Source organism: Cupressus sempervirens, chromosome 3 (genome assembly GCF_028749045.1).
Source record: "Cupressus sempervirens isolate cs-2001-9-10 chromosome 3, ASM2874904v1, whole genome shotgun sequence".
NCBI classification, from domain to species: Eukaryota; Viridiplantae; Streptophyta; class Pinopsida; order Cupressales; family Cupressaceae; genus Cupressus; species Cupressus sempervirens.
Genome location: NC_143120.1, coordinates 747,742,687 through 747,760,919, shown reverse-complemented (window position 1 = coordinate 747,760,919; position 18,233 = coordinate 747,742,687). Strand labels below are relative to the sequence as shown.

General features: G+C 36.2%; 1 protein-coding gene across 1 annotated transcript in view; it reads right to left on the bottom strand.

The window, feature by feature from the left end:
- Positions 1 to 18,233, bottom strand: part of LOC149568978 (peroxisomal acyl-coenzyme A oxidase 1-like) — a 233,966-nt gene that overhangs the window by 177,634 nt on the left and 38,099 nt on the right. The window contains exons 2-3 of the mRNA XM_089821796.1: positions 14,525 to 14,633; positions 14,135 to 14,196 (exon numbers count right to left, since the gene is read on the bottom strand). Of these exons, the coding sequence (XP_089677922.1) occupies positions 14,135 to 14,196; positions 14,525 to 14,633 (171 nt within the window). The remainder of the gene's footprint in view (positions 1 to 14,134; positions 14,197 to 14,524; positions 14,634 to 18,233) is intronic.

The following is an 18,233-nucleotide window of genomic DNA, read 5'->3' as shown; positions in this document are numbered from 1 at the left end:
GAGCATTAAATTGACTCAAACTATTACTAAAGTCTTATTTTTGAGATATGCAACTTTTGGAAGGCGTCATAACTTTCAAAACAAAAAACACTCATACTCAATATGCATGGAAAGAATGATGTTAAGAGCTGCGATGTTCAATATCTTGACTTGTATGGAGATTTTCTTTTAAAGGATGTTATTGTCATGAGGAAGACACTAGTGAAATGAATCTTGGAGCTAAAAAAGCAGGGCAGACTATTCAAGGAAAGCAGGAGGAAGATAACGACATCAAGGATTTCAAAAGGTGCACTCTCAATGATTTTGATATTGGGAAACCTCTTGGAAAAGGCAAGTTTGGAAGTGTATATCTTGCAAGGGAAAAGAAGAGTATGTATGCTGCTGCTATGAAAGTTTTATTCAAAAGCCAACTTGAAGCTTTTCAAGTAGAGCACCAATTACAAAGGATGAGTTATATAAAGAGCTTAGACGCTGTAAATACTTCAGTGAGAAGCGTTCAACTACTTATATTGCATTACTAGCAAGAGCTTTGATATACTTGCATGACAAGCATATTATACATCGGGACATAAAGCCAAAGAACTTGTTGCTAGACATCAAAGGTGAGCTCAAACTAGCAGCTTTTTAGGTTGGTCATGCAGAAGTTATCATTTCCACCCATTCTCACATTCATCGATTTCATCAAAAGTTACCATTCCCGCATTCAAGAATAAGGTGGTATATAGCGCTACTTGTGCATCTTTGTTGAACCATGGTAGCCGGATTATCCTCAAATGATGGGGGTAGGAACTCCTACGCAAAAAATCCAAAAAGGGAAAGATGAAGCAGTGGAGTCTCCCATTGTTCCTTGATATTAAATTATACTAATTCTAGTAAAATGTCGACTTTCGCTGAGTAGGATGATGCGTTATGAGTGCATTCAGGAAGGGGAAAAATTGTTACATGTTTTTGTTCATTAGGGAACGTGATATGTGTTTCCCCATCAACAGTCGGTAGATCCAATTGCGGGCCAAAATTGCTGCTGAATATGTTTTTCGTATATGGAAACGGCTTATATTTATGCGAGTGCACATTATATATATGGAGTAGAGCCATCATAAGGAGTAGTTCCACCAATAGACCGCACACCATTTGATTTTATGCCCACGTAGGCTCCCAATAGTTATACCACCAAGTACCGTGAGGGGGGAAATGAAACGATGTTGAAGTGGGGGAATACTGCCTTTTGTTTCTTTAGGCTCTTCTCTACCATTTGTTGCGCGGTTACTCTGATATGATCACATAGATAGATAGTAAAACCATAGGGGGTTGTATCGGCAAGATTCTTCGAAAGTCTGTCATTCTGAGGGCCTCAAGGACTTACTCCATTCCTATTTGGGCAGAATGACCTAAGATACTCGCATGGTACAACAAAGAAATGAGCAATTTGTTGAAGAAAGTGATGAAATGGTAGAGGAATCTTGGGTTTAGAAAATAGATATAGACCAAAGCATAGCAAGTCACAAGAAATTTGTTTTTTGCTATAATGAAAATGAAGAACTTTTATCCCACATGTAGTGTGAGTAAAAACTTAGTCATTTTTATATGCAAGTGGGTAGTAAAGAAGTGTCTTAAAAGCAAGCGCTTTTAGACACAAGGAGGCATGCTTGCGCATAGGGCCCATGACCAAGCTGGAGCCAATAGATGGCATAATTTTGAGAAGCAATGCAAATGTGGCAGCCATTTCCAAGCCTAGCACAGATTTTGAGGAGATGATGTGGCGCTGCCTAGGTCGACACACCAAATTGAGCCATGTCGTGAGATCAATGATTCTCACATTGTCGCAAAATAAAGATGCTCGATCGTTAGCCAAAGCGAGAAAGTAACAAGGTCACACATCGCGGAGGTGATGACATGGTGCCACGCAGATGGCCGCACCAGATCACACCACGTGGTGGAAATCTACAGTCATTACATTGTCACAAAATGAAGTTTCTCATTGGTTAAGGAATGCGACACTGCAACAACGAATCAAATGGTGACACGTGGCACAGCATCAAAGGCGAGGTGGTAATCAGTGGACCAATTAGGTGAACCACATGACGATGATGTGGCAAGGGCCCAATGAGGATGTTGACTAGATAGGGTGACTGTGCAAGGACAAACCAATCATATTGTGACAACTCAAGTTTGACCCGGATGCAAGGTTAGAGGGAAATTTCAAAGTGCAAGAAAACTAAATTTTTATTATTATTCCCCAATTTTCAACGTGCAAACCTTTTAAATGAAACTGAGTTATTTATAAAGTTCAAACTTTAGCATAAGGGTTAAATTTTCACAAATAATAGCCTATGCACCTGTTTTCAAACCTAAACTTCTTTTGGTCACCCTGGGCATGTCCTAGGGGCTAGCATAGGACTAGCATACACGGACGGAAAGGTCTCAGAATGAACTTTCCAAATATGGCATTTGTTTTTGTACAGGAGGTCGTTGGTAAGAATTATACTAGGTTTTGTCCGAGGTACTCAGATTTTAGCAGCATTCTAGTGTGGGTAGTTCACTTTCAGTATGTGGTCTAACGACAAAGTGGGTAGCTATCAGATTTGGAGAGGATCTTAACAGCAATGTTGTTTTACCTCTAAATCAGTTAAGGATTTCAGCATCATTTTATACCAGATCTGATGTTTTATCAAAAAGGAGCTTTTCTCATCTCTATTGAAAGATATTTTCAATTTGTTAAAGGTGATGATGGGATTTGATCCATTTTTCAGTTCTAGAAAGAAGAAAGAGGTTTTGTAGCATCAATGGTTGGAGATTCAAGTGGACAAGTGTCGATTCCAGTTCAGATTCAGGATTTCCCCTCTTCTTCTATATCTTTCTTTCTTCTCTCTTTCTCTAGGATGGATGGTTAGATGTTGTTGGTTCCAAACTATTGAGCAGAGCTCTAGCTATGATATCACCATTTCTCCTCGGCATATTCTCTTGTATGAATAGCATTTAACGGAGTTTTATGTATAGTTCTGATCTATTCAGTTGTTTTATGAATTATTTACATGCATCTTGAATGTATTGTTTCAAAATAACGAATACAAAGAACAACAAACTTTTTAGTTTCATTTTGATTCTCGTCTCCTATCTTTGTTGTCTGCAATGTTTTGTGGTTTAGGAAAAAAGAGCTTAAACCCATTTGCAGCCCCTTAAAGCTGTATGTCTTGGTAGGCTTTGCTATTGGAACAAAGAGCCAAGTAAATGCTTACTTATCTTGACATGGTTGCAGGTTTCATGAGAAGGATATTTCATGAGTATGAGGTTTTTATGAACATTGATGTCTGATTCACAAAGTGATGGGATAGATCTGATATCTTGATGCATGATATATGTCACTAATATCATGGATTTATGTTTGTGATTTGTTGAATTGTCCAATAGATAAGCCACTGATTAGTTACTCGATCAACATGTTCTTGATGTTGCATATTTGGATTTCGCTGATATCAATCTTTAATCAATTATCCTCTTCCCTTTCTGTTTAGGAGCTAAAAGGATGCCTTCACTCAACTTGTGGATTTCATAGGTTTTGCAATTTGTCACTGCATGCCTTTGTCATTGCATAAGTACAGGAGAAATAAGGGTTTTATTTGCTTTGTACAAATTCATATGTATGTTTTGGCTACTGGTACCATATAAACGAATCTAAGGTCTACTCGCCTAGGTCTTGCAGACCCTGAAGTAAGAGTTTGCCTTATAGTTGGCCCCAATGTCTGAATAGATATGTTGAACATGGAAATTAGCTACCCCTAAATGTATTTGTTCCTATCACTGGGTTATTCAAAAACTGTCAATTCAGAAGCCAACACACCCAATGTTTTCTCCCGACTCCTCAATTACTGAATGCACATATCTTTGCTTCTGGTGTGGAGTCCTCTCCGCTTTATTTCTTGACTCATCTCTTGTCTTGGCTGAGCATTACTATGGCAGATAAATTTCTTTTTTAATGTTATTTCATTGTAGGCAATATATGCCTCCACCTTAGTTTCAACTGTGTTTGCTCTTTTCCTATATGAATATCTGCCCAACATGTTATCTATTTCTGTAATACTGGGAAATAAAGATTATTGGTTTCATTTCTATCGGGTGTTCTCAATTTTATCACTACAGAATTAAGGACATCTGCAGACGTTCGAACTATTTTGTATATTTATGTTCAATAACAATCCTTATATAACTACTTTATCATTGTGGTATTATTATTACCTTTGTTACCATGTTCAATATCATTGCTCAGGCATGATACAAATATTGTAGTCAATGGAATCTGTCGATGATGTATTTGTATTTGTTGTATTTGATTTTGTCTTTAATCCCTGCATCCAATGTATTGGTATACTATGGTAGCATACATTTCATACTATGTCCTGCTGTGAGTCTCGTACAATTTCATTTGTTAACGTGTCTCTTTCTTGTGCTTTATTAAGTCTCTTTATTGATATGAATGTAGATTCACATTGACTGGAGTCAGGAATGTTGCTTACTTCCAAACTAGTCCATATATCATTCCTTTTTCTGAAATCACCATCAGTACCATTGGAACCAAAGTAGTTGATGAAGACACCATTAATCTGTTGTTCCAAAATCAAGAACTTCAATCGGATTTTGATACATGGATTCAGTAAAAATGGAGTGAATGGTGGCATAGCTTTGCATGTAGTCAGAAGGACATAGTAACGAGTTGAGAATGTCATTCCTATGTCCGATTGCTTAGACCTCATTCTGTAGGTTCCCATGTTTTCTCGTTACCACTATATTATGTGGGAACACATTTATTTGAGGATTTTTTTGAACAGCTCGTCTATTTTGTTTATGATTCCAGATTGCATATTCTGTGTTTGAAATTATTTTGCTTGTGTTTTTGAAACATATTGTTTGAATATAAGTAGTGGGTAAGATCTACAGATTCTCCCATTGCTATGGTATTTGGTACTCAATATTTTGGTTTTGCCAAAATTTAGAGTTCCATTAGGGTCATTACAAAAGCATCATCAAAGGTGTCCATACTATTTGCATCCACATCTCCCAATAGAGCCTCAACTGTTGTCACTTGACTCTCCACACATGTCTCAATGTTAGGTTGTGAATCAATAATGCTAGATCCTAAAGCAACATCTGTTGACTCTATCGTAACACCTAGATCACCAATATCACACCTAGGCGACTCCATACATGCATCGGTCCTACTTGAGGAAATTGCCGCCTCCTACACTAAATCAACACTGCAACAACTAGCATATAAATCAAAGCTAACACTCTCCACACAATCTCCAATAACAATCCCCTCCTCAAGGGAGTCTGAACAATCGGTGGTAACAACTTCCTCAATATCTTCTACACTTTCCGCAAAAACTCTAGAATCTGTGTTGAAGCTGAACTCTGATGTCCTCTGTTAGCACTGACACATCCACATGTCCTTGTGTAGAAACTTCATCATCATGACTATGTATAGGACTAGTGGTGGTTGTAACAAACATAAGCTCATCCACATCATTAATGCCTGCCAGGGAAAAACTCTAGCCTTTTTCCTTGCATCCTCAGTATTGGCCTACTTAAGGCAGAAACCATGTACCTCATTGCCCCATCAACAACCACCAAATCCAACAGTCTCGCCACCAACCTTCTCTGATGTAGCTCCAGTCTTTCCATACTCTCCCTAAAAGCATTAATCTTCTCGCTATTTTTTACAATACTCCACCAACTCCTACAACTACTAGTTCTTTTGTGTCTGTCCATAGCTAGAAAATGCTAGAGTGTTGGTCACTTCAAATCAAAGTAACAAGAATCAAAATCGGCAAGGCTGAATCGAATCACCAATCGGCCATGAATTGGCAAATTTAAAAAACCCTTCAAATTTAGAGATTTTAACAATTTAAAACTTATTTCATGCACCCTTTATCGAATATAACTTAAACACAATATAACATCATCAAATAGAAGCTAACATACATAAACATGGAACATAAATGATAAATCCCTGACATGCATAACTATGTTACATGTAAAATGTAAATTGTAGCTAAAGTAAATAGAAATCATAGAATCATAATGACTCAAATCATAGAATGTATGTAAGATGAAGATCCAAGACATCAAACCATAAATATAAGATGAAGATCCATGAAATGTATGTCTATCAGTATCTGTAAACAAAATGAAATAACAAGGGTCTAGCTCAAGCCTCATCATTATCTTTAATCTCAGTCGCAACCTCAGCCTCAACCTTTGAGTATCCTGTTTGCCTTCTACAAAGGCATCTAAGCTGGGTCCTAGAGGACCGTTGAGCCATAGCCCCCGCATGTAAGATAGGCTCACGAACATCCCTAAGGCCTATGTCTGTGTGTGTGCATGTGTATCTGCCAGTGCCTGAACGTGCTCTAGCCACCTCCTCTGCCATGGCCCTAGCCTCAACCTCTCTATCTACCTGGACAACCCACTCATGGTCTGTCTCAATGAAGATTGGATCCACAGCCTCAGTGGGCCACTCTAGTTTTGGGTCAATCTCCTCTAGAATGATTGAGGAGTCGGCGCCCAAAACCTATCTAATCCTAAGACAGAGGTTGTAATCAACAAAGACAAGATCATTCAACCTCTACACAAACAACCTATTTCTCCTCTTTGAGTGGATATGCTCGAACATGGACCGACTGCACTCACATCCAGAAGTGTTGCTTGGCCGATTTTTTGCGATTCACGAAGGTGATTTTGGCGATCTTTTGCATGAATCAGCGATTCATGTGATGAAATCGCTAACCTAGTTCACCGATTCAAAGAAAATTCTAGAAACATGAATTGAATCGCCAAACCGACGATTCAGGCGATTTAATGGTGATTCTCATTACTATGCTTCAAATACAACAGCAGATCTTAAATAATAGTGAATTTCCTACCCCACATGATGGCAGGAAACCTCTTTGATACCACTATATAGGACCCTAACTGACCCTTTCAATAAACCCAGAAGATTTGAAGTTTGAGTTTCTTTTGTGATACTACAATTTTATTAACTATGCCAAATCCAACTCAAAATGGCCGAAAAGATAGCAAATATTCAATTATTGTATTATCATTCACTAGAGATTTCCAATTTAAATCATGATAAAATTATTGATTGCAACCTTATTATTACTGAGTACAATTGCTACTATCTTTCCATACATAACTAACATCAATGTAACAATAAATTCCTAATGAGCAATTACTACTAACAACAATTTCCCTTATACAATGACTTTTAAAAATTCCACCCAATTACTTCTTCCCAATGGCTTGAGATGTTCACAGGGCTGTAGAAGTTTGTGCCGACTTCCCAAAGTCCTCACACAGCCTGTATATGCCTAAATTCTACCACACTAAATGCAGACACAACCTCATCATTAATCTAAAAGCTCCTAGCATCAATGCGCAGGCCCAAATCATGAGATGCAAGGCATGAAATTAAGCCATGTGCCTCTATAACCAAGATACAAGACTTTACAATTTGTTCGCAGGTCTGTTAAACTCCAATGCAGGCCCCAAACAACAATTCACAAGCCTCCAACAGTTTAACATGGGCCTGTAACATCAAATGCGGGTTAGGGATTTTGATCACAACTCTCGAGTCATCAAAAGCAAGCAAGAAAGGATGATCGTAGGAGTGTAAACAAGCCAACAGATGCTTTAGTGATGATCAGCAGCCTCTAAGTTATGCCCTACGTCTCCTAAACCCTCAAATGTAGGTTTAATCTAATTACATAAGCTTCAAAATATGCTAGATTTCTAATGCCAATCCTTAGAAGACAAAGGCATTTAATTCATATATAAATCGGCCCTAAGATTCAGAAATATAAACCAGCTGCAGATAATGTTGGCCTCCCAATTCCAGTTGCACAAACATATGAAATAAACTCCACAAGCCAGTTAGGGGGACCGCCTAGTTGCCTATAATTTTTTGACTGATAAAATACTTCACAAATTAAATAATGAACAATGTCTCTAAACCACACTCAACACAGCGTATGAAAAACTTTTGAAATCAAACTTACTCTTCCAGAATTAAACTCCTCAATAACAGTAAAAACAATAGAGGAACAAACTCAATTTACTTTACCTCAGGAGCAAATTGCTAGACATACTCAAAATCAAACCCTTATACCTAAGCAGGGACATTAAAAATAGAACCCCAGGAATGTCACCAAGACAACAAAAGCAAATAAGATAATCGGATACCTTTCTCATCAAATGGGCTCATATTTAAACCCCCATAAGAACAAAGTTTCCTAAATGCAACTTCACTTAAGAAGCTTCACCAACACAACAACATTTTATAAGATTATTTTAATAAAGTTCTATTATAATAATGAAACTTTAATAAATAATTAGTAAATATACACTGTTCATTTTGGAAGAGAAATGAGGCTCTACAAGCAGGGTATAGTGCTTCATCCGCGTGGCTTCCTCCATACTTAGATTGAGGGAAGCATTAGAGACACCTGGTTGGGAATTGAAAACAGTCTTTTCTTGCTTTTTTCCTATGTCATGGTGATTGGTTGTCTTTAATCTTTTGTGGTGTGAAGTCTTGGTTGCAATCTTTTCATTTTCGTCTTCTGCATTCTTTTTTTAGTAAACCCTCAATAAAGTCCACCAATATAACTGAGAGGGGGGGAATTAGTTATCCAACTATTATAACAATTATCAACCTTATGAATCCTTAACCATATGAGCAATATAATCAATAATCATAACAAGATACTCATACACAATAACACCAGATATGTTACCTAGGGAAACCCTTGATCAAAGGGAAAACCTTAGTCGGGATGGTACCCACAAAATGATGTACTAATATAAATATTCCTTGTTAGAGGATGTACCCTGTTAGGAGTCAATAAAAATATTCAATACATATTAGTCCCTATTAAGAGATTCCAACCATGTTAGGAGTTGTAGAAGGCAAATGGACCCACTATCCAAACAGCTTCTGGGGCAAGATCACTGAACTCACTGGCCAATTGATCTTTGTATTATTCCAAACAAGGAAAATACCCTTCTTTTATACCATGTCCTCAAAACAATTCCTTAAGTAGGCCTTGAGGCTTTCCCAATTAATTATAATAGGATCACATTAAGATAATTAATTAATTTACAATTACACAACACTGTCAGCTCACAGCCTTGACAACTTCTTACACGTGCGAGTCAGAACTTGCGCACTCACTGACGTCATCATCGGGCTGTCTACTGTCACTATTCAACTTCACATACCACGATTCTATCTCAGTAAAGAGATACAAATCAATCATCAGAAACTGCTTCTTAGATACTCTATCTGCTTATTGCCATTTGTAACTCAAGCATATCTCCTACATATCTTTGACTCTCTGTATGCACACTTAACCATGTCATCAAGACACAATGTGGAACACATCCTTAACAGTGCTTTACCTAACCATCAATTCTCTATCCATACAATCTCGTTCTCTATGTGCTACTCTGCTAGTCATCACAGAAATACTATTATGTTGACATCAATGACAAACACAGTTATGAATGCAACATGTCAATCATGCTAACAATCTCTCCAATGCTTAGGATACTCCCCCAAAGGGATATCGTCAGCATTCATGCTAACAGTGTGCCCTAATCATTCATTGATAAGGCAATCTTTTGTTTGGTCATGCGAATCCAAGGCCACTTCTTCTTTTGAATGGCCTCTACTAGTAGTGATGATGGAAAGAAGAGGCCAAAAAACACCATTGATTCTGCACAAGATGAAGGTGGTACCATAAATCAAGGTGAGGCATCCAAACTTGGCTATTATAAGTCAATGGTTAGTAATGAAAGTAAAGTGGCTATTATACCAGACTTGGTTGTTTCCAATGTAAACTTTCTTTGCAAACATGTTGACATTGGTAAGCTTCAAGTTGACTTGATCCAAGTCAAAAATCAATTGAGAAAAATCCAAAACATCAAGATCCAAAGCTATATGGATTAAAGATGGGGACAAAGAGACAAAATACTTCTTTAATCTGATCAAAGCCAAACAGTCTAGGGAGGAAATCAGTGGCATCCAAGGGATGGATGGATATACCACAGATAGTTCTGAAATCATGAAGACTTTTGTTCCATTCTATAGTAAACTTTTTTTCTCTGAAATTAAGAATGAAAACATCTCTGTTATGGATCAATGTTTAAATTTATTTCACCAAAAAGTGACAAAGGAACAATTGAAGGCACTGCAAAGGAATATTTATCTCAGTGAGATTGATGGAGCTATTGGATCATTGGCAAATGGTAAATCCCCTAGCATGGGATGGACTTAACGGAAAAATTTTACATGCATAATAAAGGCTGGATAGCAACTGAACTTATGGAGTTGTATGATTATGCATATAAATCTGGATCTCTTGGGAATAATGTTAACAGGTGGGTAATCAAACTGCTACCCAAAAGTGGTGACAAGTCTCTTGTACAGAATTAGAGGCCCATTACATTATTGAACATTTCTTATAAGATCATTGCCAAAATATTGGCTAGAGGGCTTTCATACTATCATAAACACAATCACACCTACCCAGACTAGCTTTATTAAGGGAACGTATATCCTTGAAAATCTCATTACAAGTTGGGAAGGCATGCACTGGGCTAAAATGAGTGGGCAAAATGTGGCGATGATCTTGCTAGACTTTGAAAAAGCTTATGATAGAATTGAATGGCTATTTGTTTCCAAGATGCTTAATGCATTAGGTTTCCCACCCTACTTTTGCAATTGGGTTACCATTCTGTTCAAGGATTCTTCTACAGTTATTGAGGTAAATAGTGAATTCTCTGAGCCAATCCCTTTGCGTAGATCTATAAGACAAGGGTGCCCCTTTGCACTGACTCTTTTTGTATTAGCAGCAGATGCTTTATTTATATCCTCAAGAGTGCACATATGGGTCCTCCTGTTAAAGGGATTACCCTCCCTAACAATGAAGAGTTAGTTATTAAACAATTTGCAGATGATACATCTTTATTTGTTGAGTTGGAAGAAGATAAGTTCAATTACACTCTCAATAGGATCCAAAAGTACTGCTATTATGCTTTTGGGGTTAAAATTGTACCTAGAAAATCTACAGTTCAGGGATAGACTGAAGAGCCTCCTCAATGGCTTGGAAAGAAAGAATGGAAATGGGTTGGGCTAGATACAGCGGTTAGATATTTAAGGTTTCTGTTTGCTTTGAAACCATCTACCAAGGAAATATGGTCTTGGATTTTTAAGAAAATTGAAAACAAACAACCTCAAATGGCAAACTCATTTGCTCTCCATTGTTGGTAGAGCTCAAGTGGTGCAGAAAGTATTATCCTCAAATACTATGCTTCAACTTTTCTTTTTGCTAAAACTCATACTAATAAATTGGAAAATATTTTAAGGGAGTTCTTGTGGTCAAGTGGCATTGGTAATGGAAAAGACATTATGTGAAGTGGGAATGGTGTTGCTCTCCTAAGAACCTAGGTCCACAAAATAGACTATCAAGGCCCTTAATGGTAACGAACCTTGGAACATTTTAATTACGAATAATATTTCAAACTCTACTCTCAAAAAAGGGAAACATTGGAAGAATATCCCTTTAGTTGAGAGTGTTTTTGGGGACTTTGATATCAACGTGTATGGATCTAATGTGTTTTCAACTATATGGAAGGCATGGTGTCTGGTTAAGCCTATGGTTTGTTCTAGGTATGCAGTGGGAAAAAATCCCTATTATTATGTTTGAGATAGATCTATCTCGTGGGGCATTTCTCTCATTCAGGATTTACTGGTTGACAAGCAAATGGTGTCTTGGGATGTTATTCAAAAGATACATATACCCTGATTTCTAAAGTTGTTGGCAAGTTCTTCTAGGTAAAAAGTTGAACTCTCAACAAGTGCTTGATCATATCAAACATGAAGATGGTAGAAAGTTGAGCAAGTACAAAAGCAAACACATTTATAATAGGCTCAAAAAGGATGTGGGAATCATTGACTACATTAATAACAAATGGGGATTTAACTGGTCAAACTCTAGATAGCTCTTTATCTTTGATTTATTTTGGCATTCACCTGTGGATCCAAAAATTGTTTGCTTTAGATGGTTCTTCATGCTCAAGAAACTTGTTGTTGGGACTTTCTTTTCTAATGCTGGTCAAAGGCCTATTGTTTGCTCTGTTTGCAATTGTCAAGAGTCTCTTGAACACCTCTTTTTTTATTTCTACTTTGCAAGAAAGATCTGGTCTTTGTTTTTTGGTCAGTCCCTCACCTGGAACACCACGAACAATTTCTCTTAGCATGAAATCCTTGCTGGCTTTGTGGCTGAGTTTGATGAAAATTTGAACAGATATTGGTTTGTGCTCACTGCTCGCATTTTGTGGTGTATTTGGAAATAGAGGAACAAGGAGATTTTTCAAAAGAAAAAGTGGAACCTTACCGAGTTTAGCATTAAACTCGCACATTTTTATATTGTGTCACAGGTCACAGTTACTTTGGAAATCTCAAGGCATAGATTCAATTCTCTTCTGAAAGATGGAGCATTGGTTATTTTCAGCAAGGGCATTCAATCATATGATGGCTTGGAGGACATTGCCCAGGATCTCATTGGACACAATGAAACAAGACACTTCATTCCAGAGATACCAAGGATGAAGCAGGAGCTGTTTCTTAATGATTTGGAGGACACAGCACAAGAAAACAACACCACAAAAGTTCACTATGATGATAGTTACAGAATGAACCAGGAACCATATAAGGGACTTGAAGATAGAGAAGTCAACAGCCAAATTGAAGACTGATGATGTGGTGCCTAGATGACAGCTTAGGCATTAGCCTGGGCCATTAAGATAATGTTGCAGCTAGTGTAACTATAGTTCTAATGCTATATCAGGATGTGAAGATTGTATTGTAGTCATATTTTCTGGTCTAGGCACTGATGTAGAACTTATTCTCTTTTTGGTAGTGGTCAGCAATTTTAATTATGACTGACCCGGTTGTAATGGTCTCTGAATATACTCTATTGAATATACTCTGTTGATAAAACTTTTTTAACATAAAAATAATAATTAGTAAATATGAACCCATGCAATAAATAGCCCCATCTGATGCAGGTGATGACCAACACCCAGCACCACCATCTGCACTGCCATATATGGCAACTGCTTGAATTTGACTTACTAAAATAGTAAGTCCATAACTAAGACCCCCATAACACCCTGTCAGCTCACGAGGGTCGCTATAATGAACTGACTCAATCCAATGCAGGAGCTTGCCAAAATGGGGACATTATAGACAAAGGCATGATCATTTATTGACTCATTCCACACTAGTTTGCATATAAACAACAAAAGGTTCAACATAAGAAGCTTCTTTTTTTTACCTGTGGTTATAATTTATAAACAATCAAAGTGCACCCAAAATATTTCTTTCTACTATTATGATGATGATTATGACTCATGAGTAATCATTCTCCCACTCAGTCCTAGAAATTTCACATCACGTATTTAGTTTAATTAAATTGTTTTCTAAACTTCCAAACCATAGCAGACCATATTGTAAATGATATTATGAAATATTCCTGGGTGATAGACAGTTTGAATCATTTCTACTAGACTCAGGTTGGGCGAACATGGAAATCTGATTTTGGACATAGACTTGGACTCGGGCCTGAATATAAATATCATTAGACTTGACACTGAACGTGTAGTTGATTCCTAAGAAATGATATCTAGATGTTTACATAAGGACCAGCATTAACAAAATCAGACTTCAAACACACAATGAATACCAAAGAGTCCTGTAAGCCTGATATAGTCCTGTACTAATTCAAAGGCCTCTGATTATAGAAGTCTAAACAGAAACTGCACTTAGCACATGGTAAATACTGTACACGAAGGAAGAATTACAGCAAAACAAAGAGATTTGTCGACGGTACATTAGTAGTTAATGTTTATAGAGTTTTCTTCATGTTTATAAGAATATAATGAAGAAAACATTATATGAAAGACTAAAAACACCACTTGCAATGAGATAAGGGATATCCATGGAGGGAAAAGATATACTCTAGCATGGCATGTAAAGCTTCTATTAAAGACAGTATTTTAGATAATAAAATATCCTCACCCAATGCAAGGTGTCATATGCTTTCTCGTCTCTAAGTATCCTTAATGTATTAGCATCCGCCTCTGTCAGAGTGAGACAAGGAAAAGTCAACAAATACACAAAACAGAAACCAGATATTTTTTTTGCATAACTATTCAAACTTAAACTTGAAGTTCCAATGTCACATCCAAAAACTAAGCAATTTAATTATTTTACTTTTCTGAAAAAGAAGAGATTTTACTTAGATTTCAATCAGATCCATTAAGGCATATAGATAATGCTTTCCCCCATACAGTTTTTTCAATTATTTGCAATACTATTTTCTCTCACTTTTTTTTCCTAATCGTGCCCAATTTTTTTTGAAGTATTTTCCAAGATTCATCCATGCTTTCAAAGAAAAATAATATTCACCTGAAAGACCAAGTTCATTTGTAAGTTTAGTACAGTGAGCTGCTTTTCTTATCCCACCTAGAAAGAGCTCTTTGTGAGTCATCCTTGGCCTGTTGTTCTTCTGAAAAACCTGAGATAAATTAAAGATATAGTCAGCCATGATAGTATAACATATTATAATATTCATCCAATTATTTCCTTAGTGGAGCATCCTCCTACTAATTGCTCTAACATAAAATAGGAAAATCAATCAGAAGAGATTTTTCTTTGTGAAAGTCTTTACAAAGATAGCTACTTTTTTGCATCTCATTTCTTACAATTGAATTCTTCTCTAGGCACATGGCTGAGGAAACACAATGGATCAATTTCTCTGACCACAGCCTACTCCTTCGAATTGTGCATAGTGAGCTGCAGAAAAGAGTGGAACACAAATTCTGATTTGATACTTCATTGTCTGCCACTTGTGATAATGGAGTTGCTTATGTGTAATGTCCCCATTTTCATATGCAGCAAAAAATGAAGGATTAGCCTATTATTGTGTCTCTCGTAGGCTAATTATTGTGGATAAAGGATCTTCTGAGACAGAGGCTTGGTTAATGGAGGTTCTTCTCTTCTCCAGAATTTTGTATGTTCCAGTTTGGTTTTTGTTAGGCTCATATTGGACTTTGTTTGGGATCAGCTTCATATGCTCACTATTTATAACAAGTTTGAGGTTGATAGAGATGGGAACTTTCTATTTTTAGTAAGGCAGTCATACAGATAGAGAATGTCGTGGTTGACTCCCTAGCTCAGACGGCTCACCAAAATAATGAGTATTTAATGAGATATTAATATTTTAATGGCCTTCAATGATGTTTAGTATTTAATTTATATTGTAAAGTTATATCTTAACTTTATAATAAATTGAAGGCAATGTTGAGGGTAATGGCTATTTAATACTCATTTATTTAAAATGTGCCTTATTAATGACATTATAAAGTCAACACATTATTATAAAAGAAATATCAAAATCATTAAAGTGCCTAGCTAATAAAGATTCATGGGGAAATATTATAAAAGAGCCTTGGAGAGAAATAAAAAGATACTATTGTGCATTTGACTTTAGACAATTGTGTTGTTGTTTGAGGGCCAATATTTTTAAGATCTCAAGGGTCTGAAAAATTGAGAATTCTTTCAAAATTTCATGCACTTTGAACTGGTAAAACTATCCAACGAATTGTGCCAGCTATAACCTTGATTCAGAGGTTATTAATGTGTCAAAAGAAGTGTCGATATGGGTGAAGAATTCAGCACTTGGGTATCAGATGTTATCAATCAATTTATGTGCAGATCGCAGCCTTCATTGAGGTCTGCGTTTGGATTTTGGGGGCTGCCACTCACCTACAGGTAGCGGCAATCATTTTGGGTTTGTGTTTTTGATAGTTCTGGGTTAGCATTGAAGAATAGGGCACATTTTGAGTGTTAAGTGCCTCCATTTGGCAATTTCCAGCTTTGGTGTGAGTTTATAAGTTTTTTCCAGAAGGCAGCGATTCATCTTGGGCTGTCTAATAATTCCTGCGAGCAATTACAGGTTTTGTTTATCACTTTTTCATTAAATTCATATGCATCAAATTTGTTGTAAATTGGTGAATTAGATAGAAGGAATACAAAGCATCCCATATATTTGTTGTAAATTGGTGAATTAGATAGAAGGAATACAAAGCATCCCATATGTTTGTTGTAATATTCAAATCTGAACTGCTAATAATCAGCATATTAGTTCCCATGCCAAGTGTTTGTGAAAATGTCCATAGCTGTGGATGCACATTTTACATGTAGATTTCTTATATATGCATTTGAAAAGACCAAAAGAAGTTGCATTTGCACCTAGTTTATTGGTAAGATATTGTAGTGTTAATTTGCAAGCATTTGAACATTATTTTACACCATTTAGAGCAAACAAAAGTGAATATGAAAACAAATAACAACAATCCTGAGGTTCATAACAAGTGTTTGACAATATTCCTCGAGCCTTAAATCAGAAAATCAAGGGTAGCTTAGCAAAAGCATATTTTAATATTTGTTTAAGTAGAATGATGCAACTTTTCAAAAGTAATCACAGATTGGAAGGAATGAAATAGAAACTTATATCTGATCCTTACGATGGGTAACATAGAGATCATGCATCTATCTTTTCAAGAATGACCAAAAGAAATTGTAATATCCCAAATGGATATTTTACCCAGATTTTTAACATAGAAATTTCAGACAATATCTTGCACACAAATGATTTTCAATTCTTTCAACAAATTATAAATACCCAGCTGAATATAGATTCTGAAATAATATTAAATTACAATCTTCAGCAATACAATAACAAGTTCCAATTGTAAACACGGAAAACTATAGTCGAATTAGATAATAAGAAATAAAGAGTTCAAGCACAAGTGAGATACCCATGTGATATCTGCAGTAAATAATAGGTTTCTGTCCACTGCCTCCCAGCTTAGGGCTTTCCATCCTCAAACCTGCTGAAAGCCTAAGCTTTCCCAGAACTCTCTAAGAGAAATGAAATCCAAAAGCATAAACCAAGCATCTCCAGAATGAGCCTCTAAATGTACATTTATTAACACATCCATGTCACTCTTCTATTTCCCCCAGCCTGTCTCATCATCTCTTTTTTTGAGTCTTTCATTAATCCTTTCAATATTAAGTGACATATCAATATGAACTTAATTTTATTAGTCACTTTATTAATAAACTATTTAATCTTCTGGCATTAAAATAAATAAGCAATCAAACTTGAAAAACCATGTGTTATAGCTCGCTGGAAAGGTCTCAGCAAGACGCTCTGAGTCCTATACTGTGTTGGATCATAAATCAATAGATTGGAAAAGAATAAAGCTTGCTGGACTTTACTTTTAAGACTTTCCAACTTGATATGGCCAACTGACAGAAATCAATCATAATATGATTGTAATTCTCTGATCTCCAAACTCTGCAGGACCCGGGTAGGTATACCATCTCTTTAACTTCTTCCTCAGTTTGCGCTTTCTATAACAGGTATAAGTAGAGCTCTCCAAAATCTTTAACACTAGGGTAGCAAAATCTAGGATACAAGAACAAGAACTTCCTATTGCTTATGAAACTATCTAACTACTTACTCCTCTGCTTTTAAAAGAAATAAAAAGGTGTTGATCAATCTTAAATACCCCTAACACCTTTCAACATCAATAGACCAGTCCCTTAATCAATTGGGTTAAGAGTCACTTACACTAAATTCTTTATGTTCCTCTTTGGGAGACAATGTTGAGTAACTGGGATCGTTTCTGCAAATGTAATAGCATTGCCATCGTATTGATGTGTTCCAAATGCAAAATTGAATCTCATATAAATATGAGAGGAGACATGTCTCTATGGTTTAACCATCATTTAATTAATAATAATACATTAAAAAAATAACAATATGTATAACAATATATATAATACATATATATTATATACTATAAGATATATATACAATAATATATATTATATAAGATGAATAAGTATATATAAGAAATGATGATTTATCAGTAACAATAATGTAACTCAGACCGAATCAATCTGACTGAAGCTACAATCTTAACACTCCCTCTTAGCTAGGAAGGATTTCTAGAACACATTGTGCTCTCAAGCATATGGAGAGATATCATCTCAATATGATATTCCTGGAATGGCATATTTAGAGATATAGCATATATCTATCAAA